The following is a 23,666-nucleotide window of genomic DNA, read 5'->3' on the forward strand; positions in this document are numbered from 1 at the left end:
GGCTTTCCTTTTGCCCTGATGCTGAACATTTTTTTATGTATTATCTTTCATTTTTTATGTATTATCCTTCAATTAAAGTATGATTTCCTTAAGAATGGGGACCATCTCATTTTTCCCTTTTTAGTACTTAATGTTATTTATTCATTTGTTCATCTTATAAAACCTTCTCATTTTGTAGAAGAGGAAACTGAAGCGCAGAGAGTCTAAGAGACTTCTCTGAGCTCATATTATTAGTAAGTGACAGCCAAATCACCACTCAGGGCTTACAGCTCTAAGTTCAGTGCTCTTTGCACTGTGCCATATTACTGTACTAAGATTCTAAAAGTATAGGAAATTATATCAATATTACTTAAACAAAAAAACTAACACTGACCAAGATTTTTAAAAAAACTCCTGATCATAGCTATACCTTCTCACTGACAAAAAAAAAAATCATCTATAAGCAAAACCTCAGAGAAAAACAATTTGGACACAAATTCAATGATAATTCTTGGAAGAGGTGAAGCAGGACTTTAAAAAAAAGCTGAAAAACATTTTTATAAATGGAATGACAGTACTGGAGGAAAAAATTGGAAAAAAAAATAAGAGATATGGAAGTAAGTATTGGAAAGGGAATAAAAACAGCTTGGCACAAACGGTACAAAATCTTGCTCAAGCAACTAACTTTCTGAAAATTAGAATGGTCCAAATACAAGCCAATGACTGCAAAAGGCAACAAGAAATATTAAAACACAATCAAAAGACTGAAGAAAAATTAAGCTATTTCAAAGCAATTAATAATTGACCTGAAAAACAGCCCAAGTAGAAAAAAATTTAAGAATCATTGTACTTTCTGAATGCCATGACCAAAAAAAAAGGCCTACAAATTCCATTTCAAGAAATCTTTATTTAAAAAACTGCTCAGAACGCTTAGAACCCTAGCGCAAAGTGGAAATAGATCTACCAGGTATCTCCTGAAAGAAATCCTCAAATGAAAACTCCCAGTAACATCATGCCAAAATCCAGTTTCCCGGTCAAAGAAAAAAACTGAAAGCAGTCAGATAGAAAGAATTCAAGTACCAAAGAGTAACCCATGATTTTTAGATGCAAAAACAAAAAAGAATTTGGAATACAATATTACAGAATGCAAAAGAGACTAGGTTATAGTCAAGAATGGGCTCAGAAAAAAACTGAAAATAATACTACAGAAGGAAAAAATTGATTTTTAATGAAAAAGAGGATTTATGAATATTAAAGATTAAAAAGATCAGAGCAGTGGAGAAACTTTGAAGTTCACACACAGAAGTGAAGAGAAACAAAAAAAGTAAACATGAATGAATAATGATAAAGGACTAAAGAATAATAAACTCCTTTCACTCAAATATGAGATGATATGTGTATCCCCTTTGAACCTTACCATCATCAGGGTTCATAGAGGAAATTCAGACAGACAAGGTCTGGAAATATTCTGTTATGTCTTAATGATCTCAAGAAAAGAAGAGAGGAAGAGGAATACACTGGGAGCAGGAGGTGGAGAGGAAGAAAAAGGAAAGATATAGAAAATTCTCTCATATACCCAGAGTGAACAAGTATACAAACAAGGAGGAGAAGTACAAAGTTGAGTACAGAAATACATTTCACTTAGTAAGGAAATATGAAGGGTAGAAGGAAAGGAGAGAAGGGAATTAGAAGGGAGGGATTGGTCTTAAACAAATCTTAAGGATGTATAAAAAATATCTGTAGTTTTTTTGAGATGGCAAAGAATGGAAATATGAAAAGATGCCCATAAATTGAGGAATAAATGAGCAATTAATGGTACATAAATGTAAAGGATTGATTGTGCTGAACAAGAGTTCTATGTAATAAGCAGTCTCAATTCTAGCAGATTGATGGTGTAACATGCTTCACACTTCCTGATGGAAAGGTGAAGACCTCAGAGAGAATGAATGAAACATTTAGAATGAAACAAATATTTCTTTTGTGAGGCATGACCAATGTAGACAGTTGCTTTGAGTGAGTAAACATGTCAATTACAGGTTTAGTTTTCCATGTGTTCTCAATAGGGATGAAGGGAAGGATCATTAAAACAAAATATACTTATTTTTAAAGTTAAAAGAGATAAGTTGTGTAGAGATGGCAGTCAGTGACAATGGAGGATATTCCCATAAAAATAATAGCAAAGGTCCAATCAAGTATCTTACAAGTTAAAGTCATATTTGTATAGGCTTTAACTATTTGGAATAAATTACATATCTAATTCATTCAAATTTTCACAATAGTGTTCTTTTCTGCTTTGAAATTCTGTAATTCCTACAAGGCATTTACAATAAAAAGTTTCCCAGGTTTTCCTATGTTATGCAATTCTCTAGAAAAAAAAACAGGAAATCAAGTGAAATGAATGTTTCAGTTCAATCCTACCTGACCGCATCCATATAGATCTGGCCTGAGAATTTATAACACTACTTACCATTAACTACTAAGGCCTGCTGATAATTTCCTTTGGGGAAAAAGTATATGCTTTCCTTTTGTATCTTTTTATAGTTAATAAACAATGCTACTAATGAGATATTATTACACAAAAAAATTTGCTTCTTTCTACCTTCTCTTAAATACAGCACCTATTATACTTTTCTCTAACAACCTTATACAGTTGCATACAAATAGTGGTAGAATAACTGAATATTAGAACTAAACATTTTATTTAAAAAACCTCTAAACCAGGTTCTCTGCCAACTTACCTCATCACTGTGACAGAACATTGGAGTAAATACATTCTCTAGAAGAGAAAGAACATGCTCATATGCCTCAAACAGACACCTCATAGTTTGAAGTTTCACAACATCGATATAGATGCCATCAGCAACTAGGAAAAAAAACAGAAAAATTAATATAGAACAGTATAAAATTTACTTATTCCTTATGATAATGAAAGATAATATATACTATATATAAACAACATTATGTTTTATGCTTCAATAAGACAGCCAGTCAACAAGAAATTTATGAAATACTTACTATATGCTAGGCTTACTATGAGTTTTATAAGTGCTGAGATTAGCAAAAAAGGGGGGGAAAGCCTGTTTTTACCTTCAAGGAAAGTATATTCTAACAAGAGAAACCACATGTAAGTAACTAGGAACATGTAAGATATGAAGAGAGTAAATAAAAGTAATCTGAAAAGGGAAGGCAATAGGCAACTGGGTAGCTCAGTGGATTGAGAGTCAGGCCTAGAAACGGGAGGTCCTAGGTTCAAATCTGGCCTCAGACACTTCCCAGCTGTGTGACCCTGGGCAAGTCACTTAACCCCCATTACCCATCCTTACCACTCTTCCACCTAAGAGCCAATGCACAGAAGTTAAGCGTTTAAAAAAAAAAAAGGGAACGCATTAATAGCTATGGGAAGAGGATAGGCCTCCTGCAGAAAGTGGGAGGTAAGTCAAGTCTTGAAGGAAGCAATGAGAATTAAGAAGAGGATATATATAAGACAGTAGATAATTGTAGGCATGAGAGATATACCAATGCAAAGGCACAGAGATGGGAGATGAAATGTTGCATTCAAGGAACAGCAAGGAGGCCAATGTCACTGACTCATAGAATACATAGAAGGGAATAAGGGATAAAAAAGACTAAAAAGGTAGGAAGGAGTCAGGTTATGAGAGCTTTACATGTCAAACAGAGGACTTTATATTTGGCCTCAGAAATAACACAGGAAGCCAAGATGGGAGAGATTAGGTTTCGATCAACATCTCACACCCTACACCAAGATAAATTCAGAATGGGTGAAAGACTTGAATATAAAGAAGGAAAATGTAAGTAAATTAGGTGAACACAGAATAGTATACTTGTCAGATCTCTAGGAAAGGAAAGATTTTAAAACCAAGCAAGAGTTAGAGAAAATTACAAAATGTAAAATAAATAATTTTGATTATATTAAATTAAAAAGTTTTTGTACAAACAAAAACAATGCAACCAAAATCAGAAGGGAAACAATAAACTGGGAAAAAATCTTTATAACAAAAAATTCTGACAGAGGTCTAATTACTCAAATATACAAGGAGCTAAATCAATTGTGTAAAAAATCAAGCCATTCCCCAATTGATAAATGGGCAAGGGATATGAAGAGGCAATTTTCAGATAAAGAAATCAAAACTATCAATAAGCAAATGAGAAAGTGTTCTAAATCTCTAATAATTAGAGAAATGCAAATCAAAACAACTCTGAGGTGCCACCTCACACCTAGCAGATTGGCTAAAGTGATCGAAGGGGAGAGTAATGAATGCTGGAGGGGATGTGGCAAAATTGGGACATTAATGCATTGCTGGTGGAGTTGTGAACTGATCCAACCATTCTGGATGGCAATTTGGAACTATGCCCAAAGAGTGATAAAAGACTGCCTGCCCTTTGATCCAGTCATAGCATTGTTGGATTTGTACCCCAAAGAGATCATAGATAAACAGACTTGTACGAAAATATTTATAGCTGTGCTCTTTGTGGTGGCAAAAAACTGGAAAGCATAGGTATGCCCTTCAATTGGGGAATGGCTGCACAAACTGTGGTATATGCTGGTGATGGAATCCTACTGTGCTCAAAGGAATAATAAACTGGAGGAATTCCATGTGAACTGGAAAGACCTCCAGGAATTGATGCAGAGTGAAAGGAGCAGAGCCAGAAGAACATTGTACACAGAGACTGATATACTGTGGGAAAATCGAATGTAATGGACTTCTGTACTAGCAGCAATGCCAATGACCCAGAACAATTCTGAGGGATTTATGGAAAAGAACGCTACCCACATTCAGAGGAAGAACTACAGGAGTGGAAACACAAAAGAAAAACAACCGCTATAACACTTGGTTTGATGAGGACATGATTGGGGATGTAGACCCGAAAAGACCACACCAATGTAACTATCAATAATATGTAAATAAGTTTTGACTGACCACACATGTTAAAACCAGTGGAAATGCAAGTTAGCTATGACTGGGGAGTGGGGGTGAAGGGAAAAGTAAAAACATGAATTATGTAACCATGGAAAATTTTTCTAAAAATAAAAAATTTTTAAAAAATAAAAGAAATAACAGGAAGCCACGAGAGCTCACTGGCTTGGCTAGTGGCAACATGGTCAAACCTATGTTTTAGAAAAATCACCATGACAGTGGAGTGGAGAATGGATGGGAATAATGAAAAGATATGAGGCAGGAAGACCAGTCAGCAGGCCATTTCAGTAGTCTAGATAAGAGGTAAGGGGGCTTTAAAAAGGATTATGGCTATCTGAATGGAAGTAAAAGAATATATACATGAGACACTATAGAGGTAGAAATGGCAAGATTTGGCAAAGGATAAGTCTAGGGGTAAGAGAGACTGAGGAGCTGAGGATGGCCCTGAGGTCCTAAGCCTAGATGACTGATAAGATGTAGGTACTATCCAACAACAATAACAAAATTGGAAAGGCAGAGGTTTGGAGAAAATAATGAGTTTTATTTTGGATAGATTGAGTTCAAGATGTTTATAGGACATCCAGTTTGAGATGTCCAAGAGGCAGATGTTCAATGAGTGACTATAGCACATAGGAGAAGCTAGGCCTAGATGTACATATCTGGGAATCATCTGCATAGGGATGCTAATTGAACATATAAAATCTGCTGAGATCACCAAAGTAATGGTACATATGGAAAAAAGAAAAAAAGAAGAAGAGGGCCCCAGGACAGAGTCTCTGTGAATACCAATGGTTAGTGGACATGACCTGGATGAAGGACCAGAAATGGGAACAGAAGAAGTAGTTCGAGAGATCAAAAATGAATCAAAAAAGAATAGTATCACAAATGCGTACACAGGTGAGGACAAAAAAAAAAGGAAAAATATGATCAATCATGCTGAATACTGAAGAAAAGTCAAAGAAGATCATAACTGAGAAAAAATACATTAGATTTGGCAATTACGAGACTGAAAACTGTAGAAAGTAGTTTTAGCTAAATGCTTAAGGTGGGAACCAGATTGCAGAGTGTCTGCAGAAAAGAGTGAGTTGATGTCTAGGAAATGGTTGCAGTGTGCTTTCTCAAGGACTTTAGAATTAAAATAGAGAATACATGATATAAGAAGATAGTGAATTGGATGGATCAAGTGAGGGTTCTCACAGAAATTTAAATTGACACTTGAGCTTTCATTTCATCATTTGTAAAATTCTACGGGTAGAATAGATCGAAGGTTCTTTCAAGCTCCAAAAGACTTTGACCTCGTGGATAGAATATTACAATTAATTGGCTTTTGGTTAGTGGAAAGAACAATGGTCAGGAGAAGAGCTGGGATCTAGACTCAGATTCAAGTGGAACTGGATTTGTATAATCTGATTTTATATAATTTCTTACTAAAGTTTCTTAATAGAATTATTTTGAAGAAATAAATCTCAAAAACTACAAAACTCTATATATTATCATTAAAGACTTACTTCTTTGAATCTCTTCCACAATAAAAGGATCAAATCTAATTTTGTCAATACTTTCATCCAAACAATAGGTTTTATATATTTTCTTCACCTCTTCATGAAGAGACATCATTTCATCATTTGATAACTCTGGTCTCAAAATTCTGTCATTGAATTCCTCTGGTATATTAGGAAAAGGCAGAGAAAAAGGAATCACTCTATTTACCAAATAACATTTAAGCACATAACATAAAAATCTTAACTGTGACAACTGATCAGATTTTTTATTTTGTCTATATGACAAAACACCTGAATGAAGACACAAAAATCAGCTGATCATCCAAACATCTAATACACTTGAAATAAATGAACAAATATCTATAAAATATTATGAGTTGTCCAATTTCACACACACAATTTAAATGACAAGGTAAAAAATACCAGCCTTTCCTCAAATAATATAAGGTATGATTTATTTAAAATACTGCCAATCTCTATAAATAAGAAATTAACTTAATTCACTCAAACAAAAAAAGACAATTTCAAAAAGCTAGTTTCCAAAGAAAGCTGCAAAAACCATTACGTTTGAAAAGGGAGCAGGAACTTCTCAGCATTGACTCAAAATCCAGTGGAACTCCACAATGGCTATGGGGGGTGGGAGTGGGCGGTGGAAGAGGGGAGGAAAAGAACATGAATCTTGTAACCATGGAAAAATATTCAAAATTAATTAATTAAATGCCTCCCCCCTCAAAAATCAACATTGACTCAAAGTTCCTCAAATCAGAATTAAACTTTTAAAAGTTAGGTTTTGCAAGGACTAATGGGGTTTCAGAAAGTGTAGAGAAAAAAAAGGATAATGGTTAAAAAACAATGTCAAATAATAGTTTGGGGAATTTTTTTTTAAATTAAAAGATACGGTCTCCCCATCTCTTTCAGACAAAGAATGTAAGTTCTACTCACTAGACAAATCCCAGTAATGACAGCCATAGGAGTTTTGATCTATTATATTTGCAATTTGGGCCATTTGCCCCTCCTGACAAAATCTGGTGTGACTCTTGCTCCCAGGGGCTCACAACATTAATGTCAAACTTAGTGCAGATACACAATCAAGATAGTCTACTGTATCTCAAGATACCCAAGCTTAAGAAATCCAACAGCCTCAGCCTCCCCAGTAACTGACATTCCAGGTGTGCCCTTCACCAGTTAAATAACTGAATGTTACAATTTAATGTAACGTGAAAATGAGCTACAGGTTTTTAAATCCTGTTAACAAAAATACTATTGCAAAACTTTTACTGTAATGAAATTACCATCTTTAAGTCAATGGCCTTTTTTAAAAAATGAGCACAACCAACAAAATTATTGTGAACAAAAGATTTTGCTATAAAATAAGCAAAGTCCTATTCTACTAAGGTGGTCACCAATTGGATCAGGATGTAACAAACTCCTCTAGCACAAAAATGTTTTTATCTAATCCTTATCTATATAATAATTGTTTGTGGTATTGCCAAGGGTAAAAAAAAAGTCTTTAATTTCTCCCAAATGTTGCCCAATGTTGCTTTATCTTTTCCCTATAACCAAAAGCCAATAAAAAGTCATATTCTATCCACAAGATCAAAGTCTTTTGGAGCTTGAAAGAACCAATAATCTAGTGTAACCTCTTAATTTTACAAATGAAGAAATGAAAGTTTAAGTGCATTATGAGACCACACAAGTTAAACTGCTGGATTGTGAGCTGGGCTCCAATGGAAGAAACAAAGGCACAATCCAAGTCCCAACTCCAAAGTTAACTCTTTCCAACACCATTCCACATTTTACCCCATAAGGAAAATAAAATTTTAAATATTACTGAATGTTATAATTAAGGGTACTCTCCTCTATTCCTTCAATTAACATTTTCCTGATAGTAAAAGAACCAAAACATTGCTATTTTCCTTGAGGGAATTAAAAGGAAAGGTTAATTCTATTGGAAAGACTGAAAGAAAGCATTCTATGACTGAATTTTTCCTATAAAAGATAATTATGCCATGGCAAAATTATCAAAACACTACCTCTTAGAATCTTGGACATATATGCGTATTTTTTTAATCATATTGAATATTTTGATGTAATGGTTTGTTTTCTTTTTCTAACAAGATTTGGTTATAGCTAGTTACAGGCCAAATCTTAATATACAGAAGTGTGCACTTCAGAAAAAGAGATGAGTGATATAGTAATTTACAACATTTCAGTGATACACAAGTGGAGTACCTTTGTAACAAAATCTTACCTGCTCACTCAAAAAACAATTTTTTTTAAAGTTAAAAAGCATATTCAGTAAGCACAAAGGTAAGTCTCACCCACGGTCAGACAAAACTGTAACACATGTACTGCTCCTTCTTGTTTCAGAAAATTCATGAAGCGAAACAAAAGATCTTGCTGTTCTCTAATCTCCTTCAATTCTAACTTCAGTACCTTGAAACAAGGTGTAAGAGAGTCAAATACTTTGTAATTTTTCTTTACATTCAAAGCAATAAAGTAATCTGTTGCAAATGAAAGTACTTTCCCTACTTACAGAAGGCTTTTTATTTCTAGGCTCTGCAAATTTCTGCAAAAAAGGAACCAAAGAGGAAGCAGGTTCTGTTGCTTTTTCAGGCTACAAAAAAGAGAATGAACGAATTCAATAAAATTTTTATTTCCTTTGGTTAATATAAAATAAAATGCAATACAATTTGAAATGCTTTCTAAAATTGTCAATACTCACTGGACTGTCATCTATGAAGATGATAAGTAAATGATTCACAGTATCCTAATGGGAAATAAAAACATAAGTTGCCATAACAAAAAAGAATAAGCTGAAAATTCACTGTATTCTGCCCAGAATTCTGGAAGACATCTCAAATTATGAAAGTTTCTATGTCAATCTAATTAAGAAACAAATGAAACAGTGGCAAAACATTTTCAGTTTTGTGCCACAAAGGGACAATTTTCTAAAGAACTATGCTAACATGTCTCTCATTCTTTGCAGAAGATGTGCAAAAAATATTACTCTGACACAGGGAATAAAACTTTTAATACAGTTTTAGTGCTTCAATCTTACTGGATCAGCTAGGAAATCCAAAGAAGGAAGAAAAACAGAACCGGACAGGATCTCTCTTATAAGTAAAGTCAGTGATCTGGAAAAAAGAAGTAAAAAAGAATAGTTATATAACTGTGACACAATTTGGGACCACAATGTGCTAGAAATGAACATCTAACAGAAAATTATTTCCATCATAGTAAATAGTTTAAATATTAAAAAGTAAATCTTCTTTTATAATGAGCTAAGGAAGCTTATTATAAAGACAAATTGTGGAATATCCCATGTAAACTGTTAAAGAAAAGTTAGATAGTGATCTCCCTTTGGTGTTTTAAACATAATCCTGCCAGGACATATGAAGAAGACCTTTTTAGAATGTTTCTTAGGTCTAGTAACAGAGTGCCTATTGTCTATAGAGTTGCTTAAAATGTTTCTAACCATTTGAGAATAAAATGATTATCTTACCAACACAAATTCATTTTAATTAATAGCTTTTTCTTTGATTAAGAGTGCAATGATATCAACAATAAGGCAAATACCATTCAAATCTAACACCTAAATTGGTATCTTAGGATCTGATGAATGTTTTGAAACTAAAAAATGTTTAGGCCAATCTCTAACTATATTCTATGACTACCATGATCAGAAATAGCAACATACAATGAGGAAAAGAATATGCAAATATTGTTATGAAACTCCCAATACCTGCAATCTGTTGCTTTAGGAGGCAAAATATAAGGGAAGAGTAATTCAGTAAGTTTCCTCAAATAGTGTAACTCATCTCTTCGACTTCTCAAAGCCACATGAAGCTCTGGCCCATATTCCTCTAAAGCAGCTTGTTGTAAAAACTCTGCATTTTTTACTATAAAGAAAGATAAAAAAATCAGTATTAGTTTAAGCAACCTTAGCCAGTTCCCCAGAAGAATAAAAACTACAACTACAAAAATCTCAAATTTTGATTCTTATTTGATCCATAATATTCTAACCCCAAACCCTAAACATGCAGCATGCTAATAACTAGTATTTTTTCATACATTAAAGATAAAGAAAAATGTATCAATTAAAGTGGAATAAGACAATCTCTAGTATAAAAATATTTACATAAATACCAAATAACTTGAAAATTCCTAAGATCAGAAATGTAGTCAGACACTATGATTGTCTTCCCAAGATTTGAACTGGATGGCAGAACTGTTGTTGATTGTATCACAGAGTTACAAGTTAAAACAAAAAGTTTGCTAAACATTGATTTAAGAATTAGTCAGTGGGGCAGCTGGGTAGCTCAGGCCTAGAGACGAGAGGTCCTAGGTTCAAATCCGGCCTCAGACACTTCCCAGCTGTGTGACCCTGGGCAAGTCACTTGACCCCCATTGCCCACCCTTACCACTCTTCCACCTATAAGTCAATACACAGAAGTTAAGGGATAATAAACAAACAAACAAACAAACAAACAAATAAATAAATAAATAAATGCATGAGTTATTAAATAAATAAATGGATAAATAGATGAAAGAATTAGTAAGTAATAACAAAGAACTAGAAACAAAATAGGTAACTATCAATAAAGGAATAGTCAAATATTGGAACAAATATGTAATTAACTTTTGCTGTGCTATAGGAAATGATGAATATGAAAAGTTCAGAGAAGCATAAGAAGGCATATGAATTAAAGGAGAGTGAAGTAAGCAGAACTAGGAAAATGATACACACAATGACAACACTGTAAAAAGAAGAAATAAACACAGCCTAATTGACTGTAATGATAATGACCAAAGGGAGCCTTGGAAAAGAGTTGAGAAAAGCTATCCCCTTTCCTTTTTTTGGACAACTATGGATGTGATACACTACATTTACTGTCAGTCTGAGCTGACATGTTCTTTGACTAAACGTTTTGTTAAACAGCCTTTTTTTCTTCTTTGTTACAAGGGCTGATATAGAAACAAAAGATGTTAATTAAAAATTTTAAATGATAACTTAAATGAATCAACCACTTACAAGTTTTTAAAGCAACTACCTTAATGTACAGGCAAATAACTGCATGCCACCTAAAGTGAAATAAAATTCCAATATTCCCAAGAAGGAAGGTAAATTGCTGACTTCTAAAATGTAAAGATGGCTACAAAAATATATGATCTAAGAGTTTTCAAAAAAAAATGCAAGTTAGAATAGCTATGTTTTTTAAATGCTCTAAATCACTAATAAGAAGAGAGAGATAATTAAAACAACTTCATAGGGGGCAGCTGGGTAGCTCAGTAGATTGAGAACCAGGCCTAGAGATGGGAGGTCCTAGGTTCAAATCTGACCTCAGACACTTCCCAGCTGTGTGACCCGGGGCAAGTCACTTGATCCCCATTGCCTATCCTTATCACTCTTCTGCCTTGGAACGAATACACAGTATTGATTCCAAGATGGAAGGTAAGGGCTTAGAAAAAAAATTTTTTTAATAAATAAATAAAAACAACTTCATAACCAGCAATTTTTCAAAATTGAAATTGTCGGTGTTGAAATGACCATGGGAAATTCTAAACGCTAAACATTATCAATAAGGCTGTTAATTGGCCCCTAATTTCTAGAAAATAGTTTCAAATTATGTAAAGAAATTTACAAAATTATTCATGATGTGGCTGACCTAACCTCTAGACAAATACCCCAAAGAGATGAAATATAGAAAGAAAACTCAATTATATGAAAATATTGCCTACAGCACTTTTTTTGGTAATTAAAAAGTAGGAAAAAAATGGGTTTTCTTCCTGGGAAATGGTTGAACAAATTGTGGCTTATGAATGCACTGGAATAGTAGTGTGCCATTAGAAACAAAAAATATGCAGTTTTCAAAGAAATATGGAACACTTGCATAAACCAATGCAGAGCAAACCAAGTATTAATGAGAACAATGTAAATGATGATATAATGTGTATTATAACTACAACAGAAGTCAGTTGAACTAAAATTAAATGCAAGGTCAAGAATGAATGATGAAATACACCTCACTTTTTTTGGTGGATGGAGCAGTTTAATGTTGCATATGCTACTAGCTAAAATCTTTGGTAGGTTGGTTTTCTTTAACTATTTTTGCTTGTTACAAGGAAAGGTTCAGTGAAGAGGAGGAGGAGAAGGAAAGAAATATAATGACAAAATACAAAAGGCACAAAAAGTTTTCAATGTTAATAACACTTTTCAAAAAGATGACTGTTGGATATTTTTAGATGAAGTTATGAGTTTAAAAATTACTACCTCATTTCTGTGCTCCTAACAAAAAGGTACAATTTCAGTGAATAAATCCATACAAAGACAAGGAAATTCTGTAAAAAAAGGTATATCTAATTCATCATCAATTAAATGTACCCTAGGATAAATTCAAGCTCTGACACTAAGAGATCACCAACTTGACCTAAGTAGGCCTGTTTTCTTATCTGTAAAATGAGGGATAATTTTATCACTCCTTACCTCACAATATTGTTGAGGAAAGAGTTTTATAAACCAAAATTCATTATGATTTAAACTTATGAATTATCCTTACCAAAAGAAAAAGAATCTTCACCATTCAATAGAATTTCAATTACACATTCCATTAATCATAAACTAAGAAACAGTATTATGAAATTTAGTTGACATGAGTTGTCAGAAGAATCCAAAATGACATTTTCTGGTGATTTTGGATTCTGAATTCTACATTCATAATGAGTGGAAACAATTAAATAATCAATTAATTTAAAATTGACCAAAATTTAAATTTTAGTCAAATCACTCTATCTGTATAAACAGTACTAGTAAGACTTTTGATGCTGTATTTTGGGATCTCTGCTAAAAATATCACTGTGTTAGGCATCTTCCACTTTCCCCCGCCCAAGCTCCTATTCTCTTCTACTTTTCATCCTGGAGTTCTTCTCATACTTTAATTTCAAGCACTTCTTGGAAAACACTTTGTCTTTGTCTACAGTCTCAAATGCCCCCAGAGTCAAAATAGCTCAAAAGAAGGAATCATCAGAGTTCTTTGCTCCTCAATATCATTTCCAGATACTCTGGTGCCATCACTTGGCAACTTTTTTTGAAGTTCACACCATTCACCTAGATATTTCCCCATCTAGATTGTTGGGAAGTTTTTTGGAACTGTTCTTGATTCTGCTACAGTCAAACAAAATAAGTCTAATCCTTCCTTCATGTGACAGAGCTTTTGGCTTTTTTTTAAACCCTTACCTTTTGTCTTGGTAGGAACTCTTGAAACAGAAGGACAAGAGCTAGACAAACAAGGATTAAGGGTCACAAACTTCAAACGTGTCTGTGGCTGGATGTGAACCCAGTTCCTCCCAACCCCAGGCCTGGCTCTCTATCCATTGAGCCCCCTAGCTGCCTCTTTAGATTCTTGAGGACAGTTATAATGTTTGGGTTTTCATGACAGTGCTCTCTTCTGATTTTCCTTGTACTAGTCTGGCAATTCCTCAGTTTCCTTTAAAGATTCTTCATTCAGATCAAATCCACTACCCAAGATGTCTCTCTAGGATTTCCTCCTAAATCATATCAACCTTGGAATTCATGCCTTATCAATACCTGCCACTTCTAACTGAAGAGGATAAAGAGTGAAGAGCTCTCACAGATACACTATTTAATTTAAGTGGGGCAGTCTTCTCTTCATCTTTTGCCTGGACTTCATCATGCCGCCCAGGGCCCTTATCTTCCTACAAGGTCACATCAAGTCTACAACTCACTCTTCATCTGTACCTCCTAACCCTGGGTTGTCTTCCTCCACTAGACAACGAGCTCCTCTGACAATAAGAACTATCTTTTGCCTTTCTTTGTATCCTCAATACCTTGCATAGTGCATGTATGGTAGGCACTTAATGTTTGACTAAACCTAACCCTCTTGTCTTCTCTCCGCTCTACATACAATCTTGGTTACCAATATAATCCCATGGATTCAGATATCTCTGTGCAGATGATTCTCAGGTCTATTTATCCAGCCCTAACCTCTCTCCTGACCTCTAGTTTCATATCAATGTGTCCTGGACAACTTGAACTGGATGTTCACTATCTTTTGTTTCAAACCTTCCTTTCCTCCAAACTTCTATATTATTGTCAAGGGTATTACCATCCACTCAGTCACCCAAAGTTCATAACCTCACTGTTATTCTTTACTACTCACTCCCTTTGGCTTTAAATGTCCAATCCACTGGCAATTTTTATTGTTTTGACTTCAACAAGATCTCTTGTATATGTCCCTTTCTACTTACACCCTGAGATAGGTCCTTTTATCACCTCTATTCCTGTAGGTCTTTCTACCTCAAATCTCTTCCCATTTCAATGGATCCTCTAATCACCTTGGTGAAGTGATTTTCCTAAAGTACAAATCTGATCACGTTATCACCTCTATTTATAATAAACTCCAGGGGTTCTTTATTACCTTTAGAACCACACATAAAATTGTCTCTTGGGATGATATAGTCTTTCACAATCTGACTTCTTCCTGTCTTTCTAATCTTCTAATGCCTTACTCCCCTGTTGTCCACAACAGTGGCCTTCTGCTGTACTTCACACACAATACTCCATTTCTAGATTATGTGTTCTTTCCCCATTTGTCTCTCATACCAGCAATGCCCTACTCCTCACCTCTGCTTTCCAGTTTCTCTGGCTTCTTTCAAGATTCAGCTCAAATTGCACCTTCATAGGAAGTCTTTCCTTGTCTCTCCCCCTCCTCTGACTGCTAATACACTGTGTGTGTGGGGGGGGGAAGGGGGGAATATATAATTTTTTGCATGTTGTCTTGCCCATTACAATCAGAATTCTTTGAGGGTCAGGACTCTGTTTTCACATGACTCACATGCTATAAAAGAGAACAGGACATAGAATGAAACCTAGTACACTACCAATTTAGGAAGGAATTATTTTTATTCCTTCCTAAATAATTATTTTATCTCATCCCCCACAGAACCTGTTCCAAATCTTCTCTCCTCAAGCCTCACATTTTAATGAGAAAATGGACCATTTGCTGTTTTCCTTCATCCCAAAATCTTTTATTATCTCTCATTTTTTCCTCCTTTTCCCCAGTCTATACAGATGGCCCTTTTCCTTGCCACAGCAAGCTCATTTATATTTGCCATCTTCTCCAGCAGACTGACCCCAAATCATCAACCCCTCTAATCTCTAATCTCTCCCTCTGTTCCTTCTCTTCTGTCTTCAAATATGACCAAGTCTTCCCCAATCTTGTCTAGATTCTACCAAGCATGACCTAAAGATTCAATAAATGAGACTGAGAAGCAGCCAGACAACTAAGAAGAGAATCAAGAGAAATGTATCAGGAAAACAGAGTTGACAGAATCAAAGAAAAGAAGATTATCAAGAGTGTGAAAGGCAACAGAGAGGTCAAGAAGGATGAGGACTGAGAAAGGGTCATTAGATTTGGCAATTAAGAGATTAAATAATAACTAGAGAGAGTAATTTCAATTGAATGATGAAATCACAAACCAGCCTAGAGAAACATTAATGGGTGAGAGGAAAACAAGTGGAGGTATCTAATGTGAACAGGCTTTTCAAAGAATCTGACAACAAAAGGAAGGAGATATAAAGATGATAGGTACAGATGGCTCAAGTGAGGGTTGTTTTTTTAAGGATTGGGCAAGACATGGATGTGTTTATAGGTAGTAAGAAAGCAGAAGATTATAAGGGGGTGATAATAAGGATAAGCTAAAAAACAGGAATGAAAGAGAAGCCATTCTGCTAGGGTGTATAATGGGAATACTTGTTTATTTAGAGGTTTGCCTTGACAAGAAGCAAGACCACCTCTTCATGTAAAAGAAGAATGAAAGAGATAGGGGGCAGCTGGGTAGCTCAGTGGATTGAGAGCTAGGCCTAGAGACGGGAGGTCCTAGGTTCAAATCCGGCCTCAGACACTTCCCAGCTGTGTGACCATGGGCAAGTCACTTGACTCTCATTGCCCACCCTTACCACTCTTCCACCTATAAGTCAATACACAGAAGTTAAGGGTTTAAAATAAAAAAATAAAAATAAAAAAAAGAATGAAAGAGATAGCTGAAGGTAACTGAGTGGTATGGCATGAGAAGGAGAGAGGAGGGAGCTATCGGTGAATGGCATCTTTTTTTTTTAATCTTCACAACAACACAAGTGATAGAAAAATTAAGAGAATGTAAGAACCCAATGTGTTTATTGACTAACAAAAAAGTAAACACTGGCTTGGTATAATAAAATGAGTGCAAATGTTCAAAATATATAAAATCCTTTACTCAATACAACTACAGAACCCTCTTTGTTCAAAGAATCTTATAACATTAGTAAGGCAAAAATCAGGGAGGCATATACTCATTTATCTCTTAGCAGTACTACTTTGGGACTTCTCTACCATGCCCCAGGAAGTTCATTATTTGGATTACATCATCCTGTAAGAACTCATAAGCCCTGGAAATCTAACTCAACTAGTATCCCTGCCTCTTTGGAAGGTAGGAGGTCATGAACTCCAAGCCTCAATTTAAGGTAAGAACATCTCATTTCTCACTTGACTGCACTATTTTGGGACTTCTCTGATTGACTTCTATACCATGCTTTTAATACATTGTTGGGGAGGAGGGGTGGCATGCATCCACTATTTAGTTTTAGTTTTGCATTTGGTCTTCCTCCATTAGATTATAAACATCTAGAGGGCAAAAAATTTTTCCTTTACGGATTTGCATCCTGGTGCCTAGCACAATGCCTGGAACTAGCTTAATACATGTTTACTGACAACCCACTAACTTCATCCATCAGTATTTCTATCTTCCATAAGTACTACAAATGCACAATGAATGAACCAGGCCCAAAATTACATAAGAGGAAATGAATGAGATGAACTAAATTTGGAAACTTGTGTAGCATTTTTGACAATCCTAAGATGTTCCCTATAATCAAATCATACTTTTAATGCTGATCTTCTTCCAGTAATGGTTATGAATCATGGATCATCATTTTGCTTAGAATTATGAAAGGCTACACATCACAAAAGGCAGCTAGATTACATTACATAGTGGCTAGAGACAGGCCTGGAGTCAAGAAGACTCATCTTCCTGAGGTCAAATCTGGACTCAAACACTTACCAACTGTGTGATCATAGGAAAGTCATCTATAAAATGAGCTGGAGAAGGAAATGGCAAACTATTCAAGTAACTTAACTAAGAAGATTCCAAGTAGGGTCATGAAGTGTCAGAAATGTTGTGAGGAAGATTAGTTATTGATTAGGTGTTAAGGTTGACCTAGCAGGAAGCCTAGAGCATTCTAGGATAGAATGAAGGAGGAGGAAGTGTGTGTGCCCTGGGAGAGAGACTCCATTAGTGGTGGGAAAACTGTTGCCAGCCCAGGGAGATCTCAGACCCTGCTTCCTGATTTCCTTGGGATCCTGAGTGGAGGTGGATTTCCAGCAACAACAGAGCTGCACCAAGAAGAGGAGAAGTTTGGGATCTGGTGGACAGTTTCTCAAGCATACTCTTTCTTCTTGGATATCTTGGACCCCTAGGATTTTGGCATCCTGTGAACCTCTTTGGAAAGCTGTGAGAACCCTCAAAGACACCCCTCTGATCCATAGCTGTGCTGATTCAAGACTGGCTGGCACCAGGATTAATTCAGCCTTCTAGAGACTCCACTGCTCCTTGGGCCCTGCCTGTTTAGGTCACTAAGTTAGTGTAGAAATAAGTCCTCCCCTTTCCCTGTGGGTTTTGTCATTAGGTTTTAAGGGTTTAGAGTAGACATCCCTATCCCACCTTTTAGTTGTTCATAATTAAAACCAGTTATAACCTGTTACCTTGCCTGTTGGATTCAAAGCCTCTGGCCCAGGGTGACAGTTGATCAACTGTCCCTTTGTCAGTTAGAAGCAGCTTGGCTGTTCTGGTCTCCATGTCCAGTTCTAGTCTCTCATAAACCCCAGTGTGTGTACCCACAATCACCTAGTTTTATTATAATATCTCTGGTGTCTCCACTACCCTTACTTATCTTTTCTATAGAAACAATTGAATAAGAATAAATCATAAAATTTATTTCAAATGACCTAAAAAGGCAATGGAGTGATATATGGCAAATAAAAAGAAAGGTGAAATATATTACCAATTAAAGACATTACAATCATTAATGTTCAGAAAAGGAAGTTGGCCACTCATGTTGAAAGTGAGAGATAATAGGTAAATAGCTCAGTTGTTGCTCTGAAGTACATAAAATGTTTGAAGAGTCAAAAAGGACTTCTAATTGTCATGTCTTATTTCTAGTCCAACCTTCATAATCATGCAAGGAAGAAAACCTTGTGGAAAAAGGACTCCTTAACTAGTGCCATCAACTAATCAAAGAATTGTGAGGGCAAGACAGAAGCAGGTCAAATCACTGCTATTACCCTGACTACCACTTCCCTTCAGGCTATGATGGAGACATTCCAGGACAAACAGTCCCACAGACCACCATGCCTGCTTCAAACAAAGCCATCATCAAAGTGAGAAATTCTTATAAAATAGACACCTCACATCTCTGTTACTATCACTAACTGATGGAAATGGATTATTTCCAAATAAACCCCGCTTAACCTTGAGCCTAAACAGTCTTGGAGCCTTGCTTACCTACCATCAACCATCCTTAATAGCAGTCAGATCCACGTTACAGCTTAGTTCAACAGGCCACTCCAAGATAGTTATCCATTTCCAATTTGAGGTTTCAGGAAGTTTCAATCAGCTTGTTGGAGATATTTTTAACTGTCTTGGCTAGATTGGTTCCAAGCTGTGGGCCTATTAGCACAGAATCTTGGGCTTAAAGGTGGCCTGACCCAGCTGCTGTGGGAGGTTATCTAACTCTCATACAGCCTTGGTTTGTGATTCCCTTCCCTTCATATTCCAACAACAACATCTGCCTAGGTCCTTGGCTGCTCCTATAGAACCCACATCACACCTACATTACACGGGTAAGCACAACCTTGCCAGATCACCAACCCTGGTAGCAGCCAAACCCCCCTACCATCAGAGAAAGGAATCACCCTTGTGCAGATAGAGCCTTTCCCAAGCCTCTCCAACTATAGCAATTCCCACCTCTCTTAGGAGCCAGAGCTACTAAAGACCTAAAAAAGAAAGGTTCCTGGTACTTTCAAATGGTTAAATATCAGAAACAGGTACAGCGTTTTCAATGGAAATGATACTAAAGAAGATGCATTACCATTAGCTTTGAACTATACTCTAAGGACTCCTAGGCCTTTCCTTCAATATATGTTGTCTCCTCCTACTGGAATGTCTGCTTCCCAAAAACTGGAGACATCTTGCTTTTTTTACTTATATCCTGATTGCTTACTGCAAGTGCATACAGCATGTGCATATTAAATGCTTTTTTATTCTTTTATTCATTCCAATACAAAAGATGAATCTTCAATGCAAGATCAACATGCCAGGAAACAACACATAGAATAAGAAGGCATTCACTTCTCATAATAACATAGGTCGACAGAAGTACACAAGTCAAATTTTTTTGTTTCAATGCTGTTATTAAAAAGCACATGATATGCTCACTCACTGAAGAGCAGCTAAAAAACTTTTACTACATGTAATGGAATATTAGAAACTATGAATAAGATTGAAAAAAGAAAACCATGAAAAAAGTCACATGAACTCTTGCAAAATTTGAATTAAAACTACCCCAGAAAAACAAAATACTTGTTGTAACAAACAAGGTAAATGGTAAGAACATCAAAATAAATGAAACTGAATGCTACAAAGTTATAATGACCAAGATTGGCCCCAAAGAAGCTTGAGAAGATACACCACCCCTCCATTCCCTTCTTTGCATAAGTGGGAACTATGGGTGTGAAGCATTGTATATAATATCATAATTTTTCAATATATTGCTTGTTTGCTTGACTTTTATTTTCCTTTAAAATAATATTTCATGATATTATTTGAATAATAGATAACTAGAAGGGGCAAGAACAAAAAATAAATGAGAAAATAAAGATGATGTAAAAATTAATATAAATTTATTTTATTAAAAAATGAAAAAGCAACATACTATGCAATTTGTTTTAATCTATGGTTTGAAGTATCTCACATCTGAAGAGCTAATCTGCCTTTAAAATGCAAAATAAGGCAGGTCAATTTTGTAAAGAAGCAAGCACACAATAGATTTCATAATTTCAAAAGGAATTTTGCAGAATGAAATTAGGGCAATGTGATTTTTTTTAAAGCCACACAAAGTTTGTAAACAAAAGAAGAGAGGTAAACATTCTTACATATCAATAATTATTTTGGAAATTCCAGGGAAAAAAGATAATTCAAAAAATGTTGTTCAAATTGTATTAAGAAAAATGAGTTACCTTTTTGATTTGCTTTAGATATCATTTCTATGTGTTTCATTGCTGCTTTTAACAGTTTCTTCGTTATAACTGCTGGGATATCCACCTAAAGAAGAAATTTTAAATCAAAGTAAAATATTTCATAATTATCATTAAGATTCAAATGCAAAATACCTTATGCTAAGATACTAAATGTGGAAGAATAACTGCAGCTAAGATATTAAAACTAAGATAACCATAGCAAACACGCTAAGATTCTAAAAGCCAAATGTATTCGTAGAACATATTGGCTGTAATATACTATTTGCATCATTAATATCTTTCAAATTTCCTTTAAAAACGAACATCTGAATTGCTGGAATTAAAAAATTACAGAGTTGCAAAGACCCTTAGAAATCTCCCAAAAACCCTAACTGAAGCACAAACTTCCCCTCAATAAACTTGTGTCTTGCACATAATAGGTTCCTAGTAAATATTTGCCATATTTTCCTTAATAGTACAGATACCATTGAAGGACTGTAATGTCAAAAGAAGTTCTGTCTTCATTTTTAGCAAAACTAATCATTTCTCCTTATGCTGAGCCAAAATCTGATCCACTGTCATTTCTATGTATTGGGCCTACTTCTGTCATCTGGGGTTAAGCAGAATAAGTTTAGTCTTTCTTCTAGAAGAAAACCCTTCAAATATCTGAAGATAACAATCACTTTCCCCTTAAAATTTATCTCAGGCTAAAGATCCTGAATCCTATTTTTTTTTTAAATCTTAACACTAAATAAAAAGCACATTTACATATATACTTTAGAACAGGAGAAGATCATAAATGAAAATTGCAAGTCTAGAACTTGTTTTTCAAAGCTAATATATCTGTCTATGATTCCTTCTGGCCTTTTTTATGCTCCCTTCTCATCCTGGAGAGATAGGAAGGTATAAAATTTAAATATTGACCTGTATGCTGTACTTTTATTTCACTCTATAATTGTGGGAGCCACAATCCTAATCTCTCTCTTCCTCAACCCTCCTCATACACTGAAAAGAAAAATGAAAAGAAAAACAGAGCCCTTGTAAGCAGACAAGAAAAATAAATTCTCACAATGGTTATGTCAAAAAATGTATGGTTGGAGGTAGCTAAGTGGCTCACTGAATAAAGAACCAGGCCTGGAGACAGGAAGTCCTGGATTTAAATCTGACCTCAGATACTTCCTAGCTATATGACCCTAGGCAAGTCATTTGATCTCAATTGCCTAGCCCTTACCACTCTTCTGTCTTGGAATGAATCCTTTGTATCTATTCTAAGAAATTAAGGAGGTCTAAAAAAAATTTTGTCTAGTTTCACAGTTTGAGTCTGTCACCTCTCTGCATAGGTCCTGTGGAATTGTGGTTGGGTAAGGCTTTCAAAACTCTTTTTCTTCTCAGTATTGTTGCTGGTATATGAAAAGTTTTCTTGCTTTGTTCACTTCATACATCAGTTCACACAAGTCTTTCCAGGTTTCTTTGACAATATCCCTTATTTCATTTCTTATGACTCAATAATATCCCATCATATTCATATACTATAATTTATATATATAGCTTTTGCCAATTAATTAGGACCCCCTTAGTTTCCAGGTTTTTGCCACTACAAAAAGAGGTACTATAATTATTTTTCTATATATGGATCTTTCCCCTCTTTTCTTGATTTCTTTGAGGTACAGGCCTTGTAGTTGAGTCACTGGGTCAAAAAAGTATGTATTAATTTAGTGACTTTTAGGACATAGCTCCAAATTGCTTTCCAGAATGGCTAAACCAATTCACAACTCCACTAAGGGATTTAATGTATCTACTTTCAACAACACCTCCAATATTTGTTATTTTCCTTTCTGCCAAATTTGCCAAAATACCAGATATAAAGTGAAATTTTAGTTACTTTAGTTTTGTTTCTCTAATTACTAACAATATGAAATATTTTTTCATACAGCTTTTGAGACCTTGGATTTCTTCCTTCAAAAAACACCTGTTTAGATCCATTTACCACTTATTTATATGGCCAGCTAGGTGGTACAGTAGATAGAGCACTGGACCCGTAGCCAGGAATACTTCAGTTCAAATCTAGTCTCAGAAACTTAGCTTGCTGTGTGGCATTGACTGCCCCAAGTTTCCTCATCTGTAAAATAAGGATAATAATAGCAACACCCAGAACTGATATGAGAATAAAATAAGATAATATTTGTAGAGTGCTTTATAAACTTTACGATACTATATGAATACCAGCTATGCCCTGGAGAATGGAATTTCCTTCTATATGAATCAATTCTTTATATATCTTGCAAATGATGTCTTTAGGGTAACTTCCACCCAAAATGACTTTCCTTACCACTTTTTCCATTATTTCCACTGAGATCACTGAATATTTATCCTCCTAGATCATTTTAATTATTATTTTCCCCAGCTTGATAAAATAATCCTTTGGTCATTTGACTGTTATGGCACAGAATAGGCATATTAATAAGTAAGGTGATGTTATCATTTTTATTATATAGGCTCAATCTACCCATGAGCAATTAATATTCCTCCAAATACTTCAATTAAGCATGTCTTTATTTTTGTAAAGAATGTCTTATGGCTTTATTCATATATTTTCTGCACGTGCCTTGGTAAGTAGATACCCCAAATATTTTATACATTTTGTGGTTATTATTCATGGAATTTATCTATTTCTCCCAGTTAAATTTTCTGTATACAAAAATACTGATGGTTTTTATGAATTGATTTTATATACTGTAATTTTACTAAAGTTATTATTTGAATTAATTTTTAGTTGATTCTTTAGGATTATCCAATTAAACCATGACATTATCTGCAAAAAGTAAAATTTAATTTCTTCTTTGCCTGTAATTATTCCCTAAATTTCTAGCACTCTGTCAAATAAGAGTTGCCTCAAA

General features: G+C 34.9%; 1 protein-coding gene across 1 annotated transcript in view; it reads right to left on the reverse strand.

Moving 5' to 3' along the window:
- Window positions 1-23,666, reverse strand: part of SNX14 (sorting nexin 14) — a 114,645-nt gene that overhangs the window by 58,068 nt on the left and 32,911 nt on the right. The window contains exons 7-14 of the mRNA XM_044675382.1: window positions 20,770-20,854; window positions 10,164-10,320; window positions 9,480-9,555; window positions 9,144-9,188; window positions 8,955-9,035; window positions 8,740-8,854; window positions 6,425-6,580; window positions 2,718-2,842 (exon numbers count right to left, since the gene is read on the reverse strand). Coding sequence (XP_044531317.1) covers window positions 2,718-2,842; window positions 6,425-6,580; window positions 8,740-8,854; window positions 8,955-9,035; window positions 9,144-9,188; window positions 9,480-9,555; window positions 10,164-10,320; window positions 20,770-20,854 — 840 coding nt within the window. The remainder of the gene's footprint in view (window positions 1-2,717; window positions 2,843-6,424; window positions 6,581-8,739; window positions 8,855-8,954; window positions 9,036-9,143; window positions 9,189-9,479; window positions 9,556-10,163; window positions 10,321-20,769; window positions 20,855-23,666) is intronic.

Source organism: Gracilinanus agilis, chromosome 4 (genome assembly GCF_016433145.1).
Source record: "Gracilinanus agilis isolate LMUSP501 chromosome 4, AgileGrace, whole genome shotgun sequence".
Taxonomy (NCBI): Eukaryota; Metazoa; Chordata; class Mammalia; order Didelphimorphia; family Didelphidae; genus Gracilinanus; species Gracilinanus agilis.